This window comes from Pectinophora gossypiella, chromosome 2 (assembly GCF_024362695.1).
Source record: "Pectinophora gossypiella chromosome 2, ilPecGoss1.1, whole genome shotgun sequence".
NCBI classification, from domain to species: Eukaryota; Metazoa; Arthropoda; class Insecta; order Lepidoptera; family Gelechiidae; genus Pectinophora; species Pectinophora gossypiella.
This window is the reverse complement of record NC_065405.1, coordinates 356,972-373,592: the sequence shown is the minus strand read 5'-3', so window position 1 is coordinate 373,592 and position 16,621 is coordinate 356,972. Positions and strand designations below refer to the sequence as shown.

Below are 16,621 nucleotides of genomic sequence, written 5' to 3'. Positions count from 1 at the left end.
AGGAGGATCTGATGAGCGCTGCAGATAGCGCCATACTTGTTGCCAAGTTTATTAAGTTGATGATCATGAATACGAGAAAAAGAACCTACTGATGACTACGATACACCAAGGACACTCAATGCAAAAATCTCACTCTTACCGTGTGCCACGTAATGTGTTAGTGCAAGCGAGACGGACAGTCCGCGTGCCCTCCCATTTACTCCGCAAGGGCCGTTTATGCCTAAAGTAAGACCAAGAAGAAAAAATATATTATAGAAGGAAAAATTGAAGGGAAGAGAGGAAGGGGTAGACCTAGGATAACATTTATGAAAGAAATAAATAAAAGAGAAGGTGCAGGTCGTGTCGTATCGGGAGGTGAAGGTTTTGGCGGGAAGAAGAGAGGAATGGCGGTTACTCCACCGACAAGAGCGCAGCTCTTAAATAGAGAGAGAGAGAAGACCAAGAAGGGGTGATGTCGAAGTCCGATCCAATTTACACGATTCACCGATTCACCTTGCCTAAGTTGATCATTATACGGTGCGTAGCAACTGTAAAGTTATTTTAATTCCTTAGAAAAAGTTCAGTAGAATCTACTCTGAACCGGCGTGTGTGTATGAAACGATTGATGAATGTGGAGGAAACACGAAGTGGGTCCGGATCGAAGCAAATGGAATTCCATAGTCTCTGCTTAGCCTGGTGGGAAATAGTCGTGAGTTTATGTATGTCGACAGGCACCTTCTAAGCGAGCTCGCCTTAGACTCGTCAATGCCTTCGGGCTAGTCTGGGGCCAGAAGCAAAACATCAAAAGTAAAAAAAAGTGCGTGTTTCTAAGTTTTACATCATATTATGTTTTGTTCTCCTTCTTTTTATTATATTAATTCTGAGTTAGTCTCTAATCTTTAATCTTAATCTGTAATTCCGTTCGCTATCACTAGGTATGAGCCAATTTCTCAATTTTCATTTGAATTCACTTGACGTTAGCTATAATATTCAAGCGCTGGAAGCTCATAATACTGGCGTGTAATGTGAGTAATACCGCAGCGTCATCACAAGTTGGTTCTATTGCCGAAGTTGGTTATTGAAGAGCTGGAACGATCGTTCAGCTGATTGATGTCATATCCTCTATCTGGGTCGATTACTTAGGATCCGCTGCCCGCGCTAATGTGCTGCCGATATCACTACTATTTGTTATAATTACAGAGACAAGAGATTGTTCGAGGTTTTATATCGCATGACGGCACATTTTAGTAGCAACGTTATATCTCAGACATTTGTTTTATTGTTGAATCCAGTTCTTTTTTGGTTTGAGCGTTCGGCTCACGATCCGGAGGTCCCGGGTTCAAATCCCGGTGGGGACATATCACGACAATCACTTTGTGATCCCAAGTTTCGTTAAGACATTACAGGCTGATCACCTGATTATCCGAAAGTAAGATGATCCGTGCTTCGGAAGGCACGTAAAGCTGTTGGTCCTAGTTACTACTTTCTATTAAGTTAGTAGTCGTTACATGAGCTATGTCAGGGGTCTTTGTCTGGTATGTTCGCTAAGGCCCACACAGATGGTTTTGCAGCAATCATGCGGAAACGTTGTGCATCGCTTCTCACGCGGACTCGAGCCAGCCCCAACAGTATCCTGAAGACGTTATGTGATAGGTGGAACTCCCCCTTCTAAAAAGGTGGAGCTTCACACCTTATAATTTGAATTTATGATCGCCCGAATAATGTCCTACTAACACTAGTTTATAAGTCGTTTGTATACTAACATTCTATGGACTTTGTCCGAAATAAACGATTTTTATTTATTTATCATTTGTCGGTTCAATAGTAATAAATAAAATAAAAGGTAAGTATTCGTGTATGTGTGTATGTTTCTATTCTTATATGTCAGTATTTACCTAGTATGTAGTGCAAGATATATAAGTAGGTACAGTGAATAAGTCCGAGTGTCTCTAGGACACTCTGGGTCCTAATAGTGAGCAACAATGTCAGTAGTAGTGGTTTGTCGGTCAGAAACCCGGGCACGATGCAAGTATGACGTCAAGGGTGAATTTAACGGCTGATTGATGCGCTATCACCGACGATCTCACCCCCGGGACACGGAGCCCCGGACTCGCAACGCCATTAACTCCTCGCTCGAACTAATAAACTATAACGCCACGTCACACGATCTAATTTCGAGTGATAAACATTTAGATTGAGCCAGTAAAGGGAGTTTCAGCTCCACGTGGCACGCCGTTTTTGTGACTATATCCGTGGGTAGTCAGAGGTACGATAACCTGCAAAAGTCCAATCAGTTTCTTACAAAGTAATAAATTAACTAGTTGCCCTTAAGGCCTCCTATAGGGTTTCCATGACAACCGCGCCGCATGCGGCGCGAATCATATTGAGTATTTCAACCAATAAACGCAGGAAATGCTATCTACGTTAGATAATCGTCGTATGGCTATTGTTCAAAGCCCACGATGAAATTCGCGTCGCGCGGTCGATGTTTCCGTGCAGAGCCGGCTCTGTAATAGACCAAAAACACCGACAAAAATATAAATTTTATAATTATGACAACAAATGGTTAATAATTTCACCACTGTTTACAAATAATTTTCTCGGCTCAATGACTGAACTTTTGCTCCTTGATTGTACGTACATGCATCGCGAGATGAACTAAGTTCTCACGCCTCACCGAGATCAACTCGATAATGGTCGAGCCAACTAGATTGCAAACTGCACTTAACATAAAACATAAACAGCCTATATACGCCCCACTGCTGGGAACAGGCCTCCTCTCAATCAATCGGAAGGGGCATGGAGCATTTTGCACCTCGCTGCTCCACTAATGGGGAAATTATTGCTAATAGCCGCTGATTGTAAATAAAACAAAGTAACTTGGAAATATGGATTTCACTATTGAAAAAATATTAATTTAAGATCGGACATCGTCCGGCCGCTTACAAGACATTGTCAAGAAGAAGGAAAAGACAAATGGCAATGTTGCCACATTACAAAAATACTAAAGTTACCATTTTAAAACTATAAAAATAAAAAGTTGTTATACACATTCAATTTTTATGTTCATGTATTGAACAGCCGCGACCAACGGCTTAACGTGCCTTCCAAAGCACGGAATCTTCATTGTCGAAATAATTTTGTGAGACTGTCCTTTGTTTGAGACTTTTCGGGCTCGAATCGCCTGATTGTCTGAAAAAGTAATAACTCATTGGGACAAGTCCGGTCCCGGGTTTCAAACCGGCGCTCCCCGTCTGAGAAGCAAGCCGGTGAACTATTGGCCCACAGGACACATACAGTGCTTTCATTCACAGACAGTTTGAAATATGAAAATAGGTAGGGTGGGTGGGTTGAGCGTCGTTTACATAATGGTTAAGGTCTTCAAGACACCATCTCAGTATCGCGATGAGGCGGCACATTCGGTGCCAAGTCTTTTCTACACGAGACCTGATATCAACAGGAGGTCTAAGTACCCGTCGCCTTGTTTGTCATTCTTTGTTTTTCCAACATAATTGAATAAATTTTCGTTTGTATCGCGAGTGGTATAATAGGATAGAGTTGAGCTGTTCCACGAATTTGTTATGCGTAATTGTTTCGCTGTTTGTTTGTGTTCCATAAACCTCCTGTTGTCTTACACTTCTGTTTCGCATGAAATTAATTACAATGGGACTGTTTGCTTAACAACTCCTCCATCTTTGTCGATAATACTACAATTTCCCTAATTTTTACCCAACTGCGGCGAAGCAAAAAAAAGGGTTATGTGTTTGACCGCAATATCGTCTCTTCTGTCAGAATTTGACAAATGAGGTGTTACTTGAAGTGTCTTCATGGTCCGGCGGTTATAGGCTCTGTGATGTCACGCCAATTTTTTTTTTGTTTTGGTTTTCCCCGAAGGGTAAGGCAAAGGGAACTATGCCCATACAGCCATGTCTGACGTATTTTTTTTTCTTGATGATTAATGAAATGATGAAAGGTGATGATGATGAAACCTAAGCCCCCACCCTCGGAGTAGACTCCTACTCCGAACCCCAAACGAATTAACTCAAAAGTCCGCATAAACTTTTGAGTTATGAAGCGGCTTCCCGGCACGAAGCGAAAATAGGCAGATACACTTTGTTCATTGAATACTCCAATATAATAACACTCGCGAATGTCTTCCGACTAACTTAATGCGATCATTAACCACAAAACACCACTTCGTATTAATTATTTAGATTACTCAATGAAGAAAGCAACTGTCCCGTTCCCGTTTCCCGCCTAAAAGCCGATGTCACGCCGAATGTGACGCCCTCCGGCCCTCCAGAGGATACAAACTGAGGATGAAAATCCCCAAAAAAAAAAAAAAATGCCAATAATACTTGCTTTTATTTGTAGGTTTCCTTGTACTTACTTGATAATTACGTTGAATTGACATTAACATGTCATGACTGCATAGGCATGTTCCGGATTAGTTTTATCTCATATCTTGCATAAAACACGTATGCAATTCTTCGGAATAGTGATGTTTAGTAGATAGCCGTGGTCGTATACCGTGGTAAACTCTTAGAACAAATATCTCTTGCATATCTTGCACAAAATACGTATAAAATTCTTCCGAATAGCCAATATGTTTAAAATAGCCGTAGTCGTATGCCGCAGTAAGCAAACTCTCAAAAATTGTCGTCGGGTTTTAGTTTTCAAACGTATTTTTTATATTATCACTGGAACATATGTAAAATATTAGAGCCACATTCTTCAAATAGTTATTTGGGTCGCCAACCACGAAGATTAAAAACTGCTGGATTATTGCATCCATCTTAGAACGTCGCTTCAAAAGTGACTATAAGTTGTCTTCTGATTACGTATAGCTCTGCCCACCCTTTTAGTGACTATGTTTCTATGTATGTAGGGGTTAAGGGTAAACAAATTGTTATTTCAGATAGGTTTGACTCGTAAAAATGGCGCGGAGGTCGTCTGATCTACGGCGTTAATTAAAACAGTGAGACGTGGCACAATGGGGTTGAGGAGGCACTTAATTCAGCGCTTTGTCCTGCAAACAGCCTTCATTCAAGCTGCTACAATAGCGACTCTTTTATTCCTCAATCTGGGTCCACATCAGCCAGTACCTTCTTTACCATAAGGGCCCGAGCTCAGGGCCCCCAATTCCCACGGAGGGCCCAATATGTCGATGTATTTGCTTTTTCATTTAAAGATTAATTGAATTGATTGATTAGCTGATGTAAGTAAGTCGTCGTTACATGAGCCATGTTAGGGATTTTTGGCGACTCAATAGTAACCCTGACACTAGGGTTAATCCGTACATATATAAACTCGTACCTATTTCCCACCGGGGTAAGCAGAGACTCATCATCATCAGCCCATTAACGTCCCCACTGCTGAGGCACGGGCCTTCCCTATGGATGGATAGGGAGATCGGGCCTTAAACCATCACGCGGGCCCAGTGCGGATTGATGGTTATTAACGACTGCTAATGCAGCCGGGACCAACGGCTTAACGTGTCTTCCGAAGCACGGAGGAGCTCGAGATGAAAACTTTTTTTTTTGTGGTCACCCATCCTATGACCGGCCTTTGCGAAAGTTGCTTTACTTCAACAATCGCAGATTCACAGAGAGAGTAGATAGCACTAAACCTTTTCTAATGACATCTCCAATTTGGTCAATATACGTCCAGTCCTACCATCAACCTTCGCTTTATATACCGCTTTCGTAATCTTATTATCCTTCATCCGCTCTACTTGTCCATCACATCATCATCATGTCGTCCAAACCGTATCCGGGGACGGCGACTCCTAAATATCTATCCCGGGTCGTAGTTATGGTGAGCTCTGATGTGGCTGGCGAAACTGAACTTGGACTTGAACATCCGGTCCCATCCACACGATAGAAGAAGATTTAAAGATTGAAGGACTTCCCGTTTTTTTTAGCATATTATATCACGTCACATGTAAATCTATGATAGCCATATTCGGAAAACGTGTCACATACTCGCGTGGCGTGACATCGTAGTGTCTCGGGTTCGAATCCCGGCTTGGGCTCTAAACCGTTGAAATCGACTTTATGAGTTCGATTTAATGTTTGTCATTTATTCACTTATTTATTGCGGTAAGCTAACAGCACGGAACCTTAAATAAATACGGACAAACATAAGCTAGAATGAGACCAATTACAAGCGTCCACATATAGAACCTAATTAAACCAAAAGAGAGTTAGGTATACTTACAAAATTAAATAATGAAATTAAATACTCGCTGCTGAAATTACCAATATCAAATCAGTTACATTAACTCACCCCTATTTCCCACCGGGGTAAGCAGAGACTATAGAATTCCATTTGCTTCGATCCTGACACACTTCTCTTGCTTCCTCCACATTCATCAATCGCTTCATACACGCACGCCGGTTCAGAGTAGATCGTATTAAACCTTTTCTAAGGACATCTCCAATTTGGTCATCGTAAGTCCTTCTCGGTCTTCCTCTGCCAGCCCTACCATCAACTTTCGCTTTATATACCGCTTTTGCAATTCTATTATCCTTCATCCGCCCTACGTGTCCAAACCCACATATATATAGATATAAGATGTTTTTTGATAGTATAAAACTTAAATTAAATACATCAATGCTGTCATCACTAATTAAAACACATAATAACGGGTTCTTACCGCGTTTAAATGGGGATATGAGACTCCCGATATTTCGACACTGTTGCAAGTGCCATGATCACGGGATGACTGATGAGATTGGAGTGGAGTAGGTAGATCCATAATTTTCTACGGGCAGACATATCTGTCTACCCTCTTTCTTTGCCGCTTGTTTATGTTTTTGTTATAGGAATGTTCGGAACCATCTGAACTCGCACCAAACTCACTACGACAAACCGCACTCACTGTGCTGTCATCACTGCAGAGTCGATTGAATGTAATAGTTGCTCTCACAAGGAAGGAGTTTTTCCTGTAAATAGTCCTGGGGATCGTGAAAATTGTACGTGGTTTAAGTAGTCTGCCCGGAGCGCTGAGCTCGACTTTAGATAGAAGAAGTGGGGAGTCAACGAGACCCCATAGATAATCATAGATAACTGATTACACGGAGTTTCTAGGATTTGTGGCCGGTTAATGGCAATAGGGTTACATGGGACTTAACATAGCTAACGAGGAGTGGGTGTACGTATATGTACTATACACCTTTGCCTATCCCTTCGACTAACGGCCGTGATACCGTTTCTTATCCACACTTCTCTATTCAGGCCGCTATTGAGGAAGTTTAGAAATAAGTGCGCGATTACGACTCCTTCTTGGCCAGTTTTTTACTATCCAACAGGGCCCATGCTCATGTGCTGTAGGGCCCCAGAATGAGCTAATCCGGCCCTGTCAGCCGCTCATCTAAGTTACCGAGCAATCTCGCCGAGTTAACTCGGTTAATCAGTAGTGACGTAGCCGAACTACTCGCTCGTTCAATTGCTATTGACATTTACTTGGGAGACTTTAAAACAAACGTCTTTGTCTGTTTGACCTCTTGTCCAAAAGTATCACCATTCGTGACTTTTTTGAGCTAAATGAATAAATGACCTGAATAATAATTGCCTTTCAGCCTCCGTGGTCTAGTGGTTAGAGCGTTAGGCTCACGATCTGGAGGTCCGGGTTCGATTCCCGATGGGGACATTGTCGAAATCACTTTGTGAGACTGTCCTTTGTTTGGTAAGGACTTTTCAGGCTTGAATCACCTGATTGTCCGAAAAGGTAAGATGATTCCGTGCTTCGGAGGGCACGTTAAGCCGTTGGTCCCGGCTATTAGCCGTAAAAATACCTCTACCAACCCGCAGTGGAGCAGCGTGGTGGAGTATGCTCCATACCCCCTCCTGTTGATTGAAGGGAGGCCTGTGCCTAGCTGTGGGACGTATATAGGCTGTTTATGTTATGTTATGTAATAATTGCCTTTGGTTTTGATATCATACAAGACCATTACCCCGGCCCGAGGGGGCGGGGGTGGGGGGTAGGGGGGGGAGGGGCGGAGGGGGGAGACGCTAAGTCTTTATCATCATTTTAACAGCTGTCAATCATTCGTCCCTTTCCTTTTTGATGGATAAGAAAATGCCTAGTATAACTTAAAATAAAATTAGGAGGTCTCGGCAAGATTCAGGAACATTACCTGAGTTTAATATACCAAAGATGGCTAACTTAAAACACTTCTTTATTTCTTTCTTCGGGATCAATATTCCATTAATATCCGAAGTTTCTTTTTGGATATGTCACCGTAAAATTGTAAATAACGTTAGATTTGAATCTCGCGAGATTGTGAACTGTCGAATAATTATGAATCGTATCATATTGCTTACAATTTAACGTATTATTTTTCGGTAGATTATAATTTATCGAAGTGAAACCGGCAAATTGTGATACGAAACGCACCTCGCGTGCTATACCATAGAGTTACAAAACTATTAGAGTGAGCATAATGTTAATTTGGGATTCTCTTAAAATGCATAAATGTTTTTGTCATAATTTTAATTATCATAATCCTTTTTGCATAACGTTTTTTAGCATAATAGTTTTACTTTCCCATAATAACATCTAGGAATACTGGTTTGTTCGGTATAACTTATTTTTGGGATTAATAAATAGATATCCATAATTCTTTTTTAGAATAATAGTGTTTTGTCATAATTTTTACAAGGCATAACAGTAGGTTAGGGTGCGGCGGGGGTGGCCCTTGGGCCACCCCTATGCCGCCAGCATGTTTATCTTACACACGAAAAGTATACTGAATGATACGTTTCAGATTTTTTAATTTTGATACATTTTTTCTTACCATGTGATGTCAGAATTATTGATTACTTACTAAATAATTAATAAATACGTACTTGATTTCACAATCTTGAAGAGCATTTATTTTATTTGACTGACACCTGTGTTTTATTCCTAACTCTATGGACACAGAACGGTCTACTGTAAGGCCGACCAATCAGGGACAGCCGTCGGACAGTTGACAATTTGACAATTGTAAGATTGTGATTTAACAGTTTTACTTCGATAGATTATAATCTGACGAATAATAATACGTTAAATTGTAAGCAGTATATTACGTTTCACAATTTTTCGACAGTTCACAATCTCGGGAGATAGATTATAATCTAACGTTATTTACAATTTTACGGTGACAGATACATTAATGTATATAGATACGATGTTAGTTTATTATTTTCCTTCCAATGAAATACATTAGCTACGGAGCCTACCACGTGCTACGCTTTACTACCTCAAATATAGAAATTGACACCCAATTGAGACGAAATTGTTCTCAATTGAGACGACCTCAAGGGCTTCCTGAACTTTGCAAGCCTGGTGCATTCTGTGGTTGTATTCAAGAAACCTTCATACTTGTACGCGAAGTTGCAGTGGGCTACCTATAGTTACTCTTCGCGGAGAATGGATAGCTTCTTGCTAAAATCACCCTTTCATCGTACCAGGACCTTTGAAGGAAGTTTTAGACATCAGGCGTCCAAATGTTGGAATGACTTACCACCTCCTCTCAGACGCTCTGTTTGTAAATCTACTTTTAAGAAGCACCTTAAAGGTTTGCTTGTGGAGAAACAACGGGCGTCCTGGTGGTAAAGCATCCTGTTTCCCAATTTTATAATTATGTACTGATACTTTTGTTATTCACCTTACGTATTATATTTATTGTTATAATTGTGCTGTTGCAGTGTTATTACCTATTCTCTATTAATATTTATGCATTCCTAATATAGTATAATTGTTCAAATATATTTTGTTTATATATGTAACTCTATCTGATAGATACCTACATTGCTTATTTGCGCTATGAGTCATGTCAGCTTCGCGGGATCCAACAGACGGAAAATTAAGGAGCGACTGAAAAACAGCGTCTGTTTCTTCGGAAATAGACACAATGCTGAGTTCGTGTCCTATTCACTGCTGTGCCACATTATGTACTGAGTCTTAAAAATTGTTTTATGATATTCTGTTGTTTTTACTCTGTTTGTAACACTTCGTATGTAATGTGTCACAATTTGTTGAATAAACATTTTCTCTCTCTCTCTCTCTTCCATGAACTGAGCTCAAAATCGGTATTCTTAGACGGGGCCGCAACCTTTACTCGAGTTTATTACAGGCGTGACGTCATTAATTTCGTATTATTTATTTAACAGTATGATATGACATATGCTCGACTCCAGTGAATAAAGTCCTCAAAGCGAAGACGTAAATGTCAACTTAAAATACCAAAATGCTCAGCCGAGGCCGAGTCGATTGGAGGAAGAGTCGAGTGAACATGGAGGAATCTACCCTCATTGCCCGAGCACGACCACACTTACACACACGTACACACATGCACGCACGCACACACACACACATACACACACACACACACACACGCACGCACGCACGCACACACGCACCCACGCACACACACACAAACACACACACGTTACTGTACTTTTTTGACTTTTGATTTTTTTTAACATCTTTGGATACGGGTGAGGGAAAATAAAGCTGTTTCCGTGCGACACGTGTTTCTTTTTTTAATGTGAATATAATATGTGAATAACCTAATAATACCTTCAACTCTACGTTGGTAATCCACAGGATTTAAAACGGAATGCTTGGGTAAAACCCGATTAAGACCAGAGTAATCACCCAGGAGGTAGATTCTCACGGATTTTTTTAAAACCCGTGGATTTCTACCTGAAAACCGTTTGATGTCTTCAAATACCCAGTTATATTGAAAGAAGTGTAGTAAATAATTACTAAGTACTGCTGAAATAGGTTAAATAGACAGTTTCTAGAATACCCTAAATAAAGAACTCGAGCGATCAGTAGGCCAATGTTCGACTGTGTACCCTTTAAACGCCTAAGGCGTATGCGAGCGTGCAGTAGGCAATTTCGCTCAACTGCACATCCTGGACGTGTAAACCACCAATTTACCAAAAGAAGGTTCGACTTAACCGTTTTACACAGCGTCAAACTACGGCTACAGCGCGATAAAGTTATATTTGCCACTCTCGTATTCGACGTTGAGTAATACTGATCTATCATAAGTAAATATTTTTGTATTAATGCAGTCAATAAACACATACTTACTGTATGTAATGCAAAACTGGTTGGAATGTTTAAGCAGCGCGTGGAGTGGGGTGTGCCGACCATCAGCTGCCGGCGGACTGTGACTTGTTTAGAACTACCTACCTGTTAGGATAGATTGCATTATAATACTACAAACTATTTAGTGTTGGTTATTGTGGTAGACCTATAGGTATAGCTTGTAATTTCTATTAAATATAAAACAACCATTGTGACGTGGTGCGAGGAGCAGGCATCGAGACAAACTTTTGCGGGTTTACCGATGTCTGTATTCCAATGTTTGTAACATTGTTTTTATAAGAAAATAAATAAATAATAATAATAATAATAATAATCTCACTTGTCGTAGGAGTGTGCGATGTAGCGGGCGGTGCGGGGTCAGTGAATGCGCTGCCGGCCGGCGCGGGCGCAGCAGCGGGCCGGCTGGCGCCCTCCTTCGACGCGGCCACGCCGCGCAACGTCACCGCACTCGTCGGCAAGTCCGCCTATCTCAGCTGTCGCGTACGCAACCTCGGAAACAGAACGGTAAGTGGTCTTAAACATTTTTTTGTTAATTTACAGTGTCAGGGCTGTTTTAAAGCGAGGAAAACAGCAAAATGCACCCAAAAAATACGCTCCATAAATTTGATTACTACGCCTTCTTTAAAAATTAAATAAGTACCTTTACCTTAGTTGAGTCTAAATTACAGATTATATAGAAATCTCTCTAATTAAAAATACCTGTGTAACAGTCAACTCCCTCAGTCATTTGAAATTCTTATCATCGACTTACGATTTTCATTTCCAATTAAAGTTAAATTAATTTCAAATTTAATTTTGCTCTGATTGATAACGCGTCACACGCGTTAACAAAAATAGGAAATTTTAATCGAATTCAGTGAAACTTTTTCAGTACCGGAATATTAATAAATGTCGTCCCTAAACCTATTATACGTACCTATCGCCGAGAGCTTTAAATAAAGGCGATCTTGTAAAGCTTCGCAAATGAAGGCATCCCGGATATTAATATTCAGGCCACGCGCTTGAAAATTTTCTAATGATGAAAAATATCCGAACCATTTTTTTTCCATCGATTTGCCAATTTATTGGGATTTATTGGTGTCCATATTAACACGGTATACACGAGGCTACGAAATTATACGGAAACCAAATATTACATTTGCTATACACTTATTTATATATTTATTATCTCTCTATGTTATTTTTCCTCTTAGCTTCTTTGCTAAACCGGAAGCGATATACAGGGTGTTAGTGACATCGTAACGAAAACTTTGAGAGATGATTCAGAGCATGACTCTGAGTAGATATGAAGTGGAATTTTCCGTCGCAAAAGTATGGAACTAAGACTAATAATAAAAACACGTTTTTTGTGAATTTTCCGACGGAAAATTCCACTTGATATTAACTCAGACTCATGAGCTGAATCGTCCCCCTTAGTATTCGTTACAATATCACTAATACCCTGTATAGTCAGCTGCTTAACTTCCCTTGAATGTTACAAAAACCGACAGAGGTATTGTGACCCTTATTTCATGTGGGATACGGGCGAAAGGTTGATCACTTGGAACCATACGATTCATAATTTTCTTCACCTCAGGAGCGCGCATAAAACGTGGCGATTTGTTGTTCTTTGAATTAGTTAAAGCTCTGCTCACCCCATTATTACAATAGTGATTGTTACCATAGTAACATCATTGTGATAATATAGTAATACCAGCCACCGGCCGAACCGATTTGGGATGCGTTGCGTGCTTTAACTAAAGTACTTATTTCGTATCTATTTATTGCCGTATATGATATTACTAATGTATTATATGGAGGTGTAACGTCCTCTAATAAATAGGAACTTTCTTTATTTCTATTAGATATCACAGACATGGGTGTATATATTAACTATATTATGCCCCAATATCATCAGTTTACGTCTCAGACACAGTCTCAAGGCGGACGTCGCCCAGATTTTTTTGTAGGTATTTAAATTAGGTTTTCGCAGAAATGAAATGCTTCTAGACTGTGGCTTCGTTCCAATGGATTCAAAGGAACAAGAAACTTGCCCTTAATGATGGAGAATATATTACAATTTAGGACGCTGCTCTGTTTACAAGTGTTAGTTATTCGAGTATTTTACGTCAATCGTTGCAAGGAAGCGAGAATTATTTTCATTATTTTTATTTAAAAGCTCATGATGATAAACTTGTATTCTAAAGTTGCTACATACAAACGCGTCTTACTTTCCAAATAATCTTATTTTTAGCTATTCGTCAAAAAAGCTATATTTTTTTTAAAGATGGCAACTCTAGCTATAGTCGCGTCGGGCCGCCCGCCGCGTTTCCGCGCCTGCGTCTAATTGCTCGTGGTAATTGCGTGAGCGGCGCACTGCCGGGACCATCCTCTGCGTTTGTCTGCTTCCGTCGTCACGATACACTCGCATAGTCTGACTTGAACAGTATGTCCACTATACAAAACATTGAACGCCTTTCGTACCTTGATTTTTTATTTAGTTTTATTACAATACACACAACACCATATAACGGCGACACTGCTCACCGCCTATCTCGTTGGACTAGCAGAAGCCTGGTGAGGCGTGGATACTTAGTTCATCTTGCAATGGATGTACAAATTTAATTTATAATTCAAAATAGAATTCACATTGAATATTAGAAGTTTAATTAGCCATCTAAAGGGACAATTGGAGGAGTAAGGAATCACGCCTGAGTTGGAGCTCAGTTCTTCTTGTTCAGTCTTATCCTTCAGTAGGTTGACGATCATTACGGCGAACTTCACTTTTTGTCCACAGCCTGTGCTCAATCCGAACTAAAAAAATAATAATAATAATAATAATAAAAAAGTAACTACTCTCGGAGATACTTAAGCCAATAAATAGGTACATACGTATACATCTTGAGTGTGCCTGTCATAAGGCAAGACTTCCTGGGATCAGTTTTACATTAAACAATTTGTCAGTTAGGTGTAGGTATGCCGTTGTGTGTGCACTGTGGCTGGTATCTCGCGCAGGGCAAGTTCCCCGCTTTCCGTCGCTCGCTCACTGGCTCATCCCGCCGTATATTTACCGCTCATTTTAACGTAAAACTTTTCTAACAAATGCCATGTATCAACGAATTTTTTACAAAAAGTTTTCTTGAAATGTATTTTTCCAACTATGTTTTATTTCTGCTGTAGGTACTCGGATGTGTCATTTATTATTTATTAATCATTTATTTATTACGTGCGATTAAATTAAGAACCTTCCTATGAGGGAGATTTAATGAGAAAATAGGTAATAATTACCTATTTTCTATTTTAAGAATTATGTTGCTACCTATATTGCTTCTCTTTATTTTGATAAGAATAATAATGGGTAGAAGGTGTATTGTGCTTCGGTGTAATAAAAAAGATCATCATTTATAACTTAAAACAAAGATAAAAGATGCATAACGTATGTTATTCATGAAATTAGAAGGTTAAACGAAGTCAATTTTTTACAGCGCCATCTAGTATTTTGTTCGAAAACGTAGCCTGGGTAGTCCCTCATTCTTTATCTCAAAATCGAGTAGTATCGTAAATCATCAACAGCCTATATACGTCCCACTGCTGAGCACAGGCCTCCCCTCAATCAACCGGAGGGGGTATGGAGCATATTCCACCACGCTGCTCCACTGCGGGTTGGTGGAGGTGTTTTTACGGCTAATATCCGGAACCAACGGCTTAACGTGCCCTCCGAAGCACGGAAACATCTTAGTTTTTCTGACAATCAGGTGATTCAAGCCTGAAAAGTCCTTACCAAACAAAGGACAGTCTCACAAAGTGATTTCGACAATGTCCCCATCGGGAATCGAACCCGGACCTCCAGATCGTGAGCCTAACGCTCTAACCACTAGACCACGGAGCCTGTTATCGTAAATAAAGTTATCGAATCAAACCAAGAATTATGATACCACAAATTACCTTCTTCGTATTATGTATAAGTTAGCAAGTAATGTATCATAGCTCATCCCGTCTGACATGGAATTACTGTAAGTGAAGAAATTAACTTTATTTCCCAGAGGGCTTCATTTCCCTAACTTAGATAAAGTAATCTTCTCACAGCAATGTGAAAACATGCGAGTATCTATTTACATAGATACAACATAGTTACATATAGCATATCCACACGTGTAATGCGTTTTGGGATAGATTTAATCGGATTCCCATATCGTTGCCTTTTGTAGTGAAAACCACGTAACTAACAAGAAATGTGATTTTCAATAACTTAAAAATGTATCCCACCAAAAACATTCATCTACCTAGCATTATCCCGTTTTTTTACAGGGTCCGCTTACTTAACCTGAAGATTTGACAGGTCCGGTTTTTTACAGAAGCGACTGCCTGTCTGACCTTCCAACTCGCGAAGGGAAAACCAGCCTAATACAGGTTAAGTTAGGTCACATACCTCCGAAAATGCGTTTCTCGGTAATATGGGTTTCCTCACGATGTTTTCCTTCACCGCTGAGCACGTGATAATCATTTATGATCCAAACATAAATTTGAAAAATTCGACAATCATTGGTCTAAACCTGTGCTGGATTCGAACCTGCGACCTCAAAGTGAGAGGCAAGCGTTCTACCACCTGAGCGACCACGGCTCCTATCCCACCAAAAAACATTAGTGTTAAAAAAGGTGGCCCAGTTCCTAATGATATTTTCATTTAAAAATCCAAAATATAATAAACCAATAAAAAATTTTAAGGAATAACTTGAAGACACTAGTAGAAGGCTTCCGAACCTATAGTCTGTAGAATTTATAGTAGGTACCTACATCAATAGAGGTATAAGGTTTATAATGTGTCCCTAGACAGCCTTTTCAGGCTTACACGTGTATGAAAAATGTTCACTGAAATATCAACCTGCGGGTAATATATCTATCTAGACTTTATATTACATACAGTCTTTAAAACACGACAGTAAGAGCCCTGTCTCACTATGTGTAATAAACTGTATGCCGTTGTATAAATTAAACTACCTCAAGGGGTTAGGCAAGTTGATTTTTTTTTTATTGTTACCGTGTCCTTTTTAATACAGAATTTCTTTCTTACTTTTTTATTTCATTCAAACGATTACGAAATGCATTCCAGTGTTTAGACCCCAAGTATTAACTGTATACATTTTAGTGTCATAGTGTCTTAGGAAATATGGCCCCAAGGATCGGTTTCATCATTTGCTCAACGACCGAAAAGGACCTCCGTGGTCCAGTGGTTAAGCGTTGGACTCACGATCCGGAAGTCCTGGGTTCAATTCTCGGTGGGGACATATCACAAAAATTACTTTGTGATCACTAGTTTGGTTAGGACATTACAGGCTGATCACCTGATTGTCCGAAAGCAAGATGATCCGGGCTTCGGAAGGCACGTAAAGCCGTTGGTCCCGGTTACTACTTACTGATGTAAGTAAGTAGTCGTTACATGAGCCATGTCAGGGGCCTTTGGAGGCTCAATAGTAACCTTGACACCAGAGTTGATGAGGTAGGTACTCCACCTCACAACCCACGCGATAGAAGAAGATCATTGCTGACAAACTT

At 40.1% G+C, this 16,621-nt stretch overlaps 1 protein-coding gene across 7 annotated transcripts in view; it reads left to right on the top strand.

Annotated features, from left to right (window-relative positions):
- Positions 1–16,621, top strand: part of LOC126373913 (zwei Ig domain protein zig-8-like) — a 505,869-nt gene that overhangs the window by 221,806 nt on the left and 267,442 nt on the right. For all 7 annotated transcript variants that reach the window (XM_050020292.1, XM_050020300.1, XM_050020284.1 and 4 more), the window contains one exon: positions 11,418–11,593. In XM_050020292.1, the coding sequence (XP_049876249.1) occupies positions 11,418–11,593 (176 nt within the window). The remainder of the gene's footprint in view (positions 1–11,417; positions 11,594–16,621) is intronic.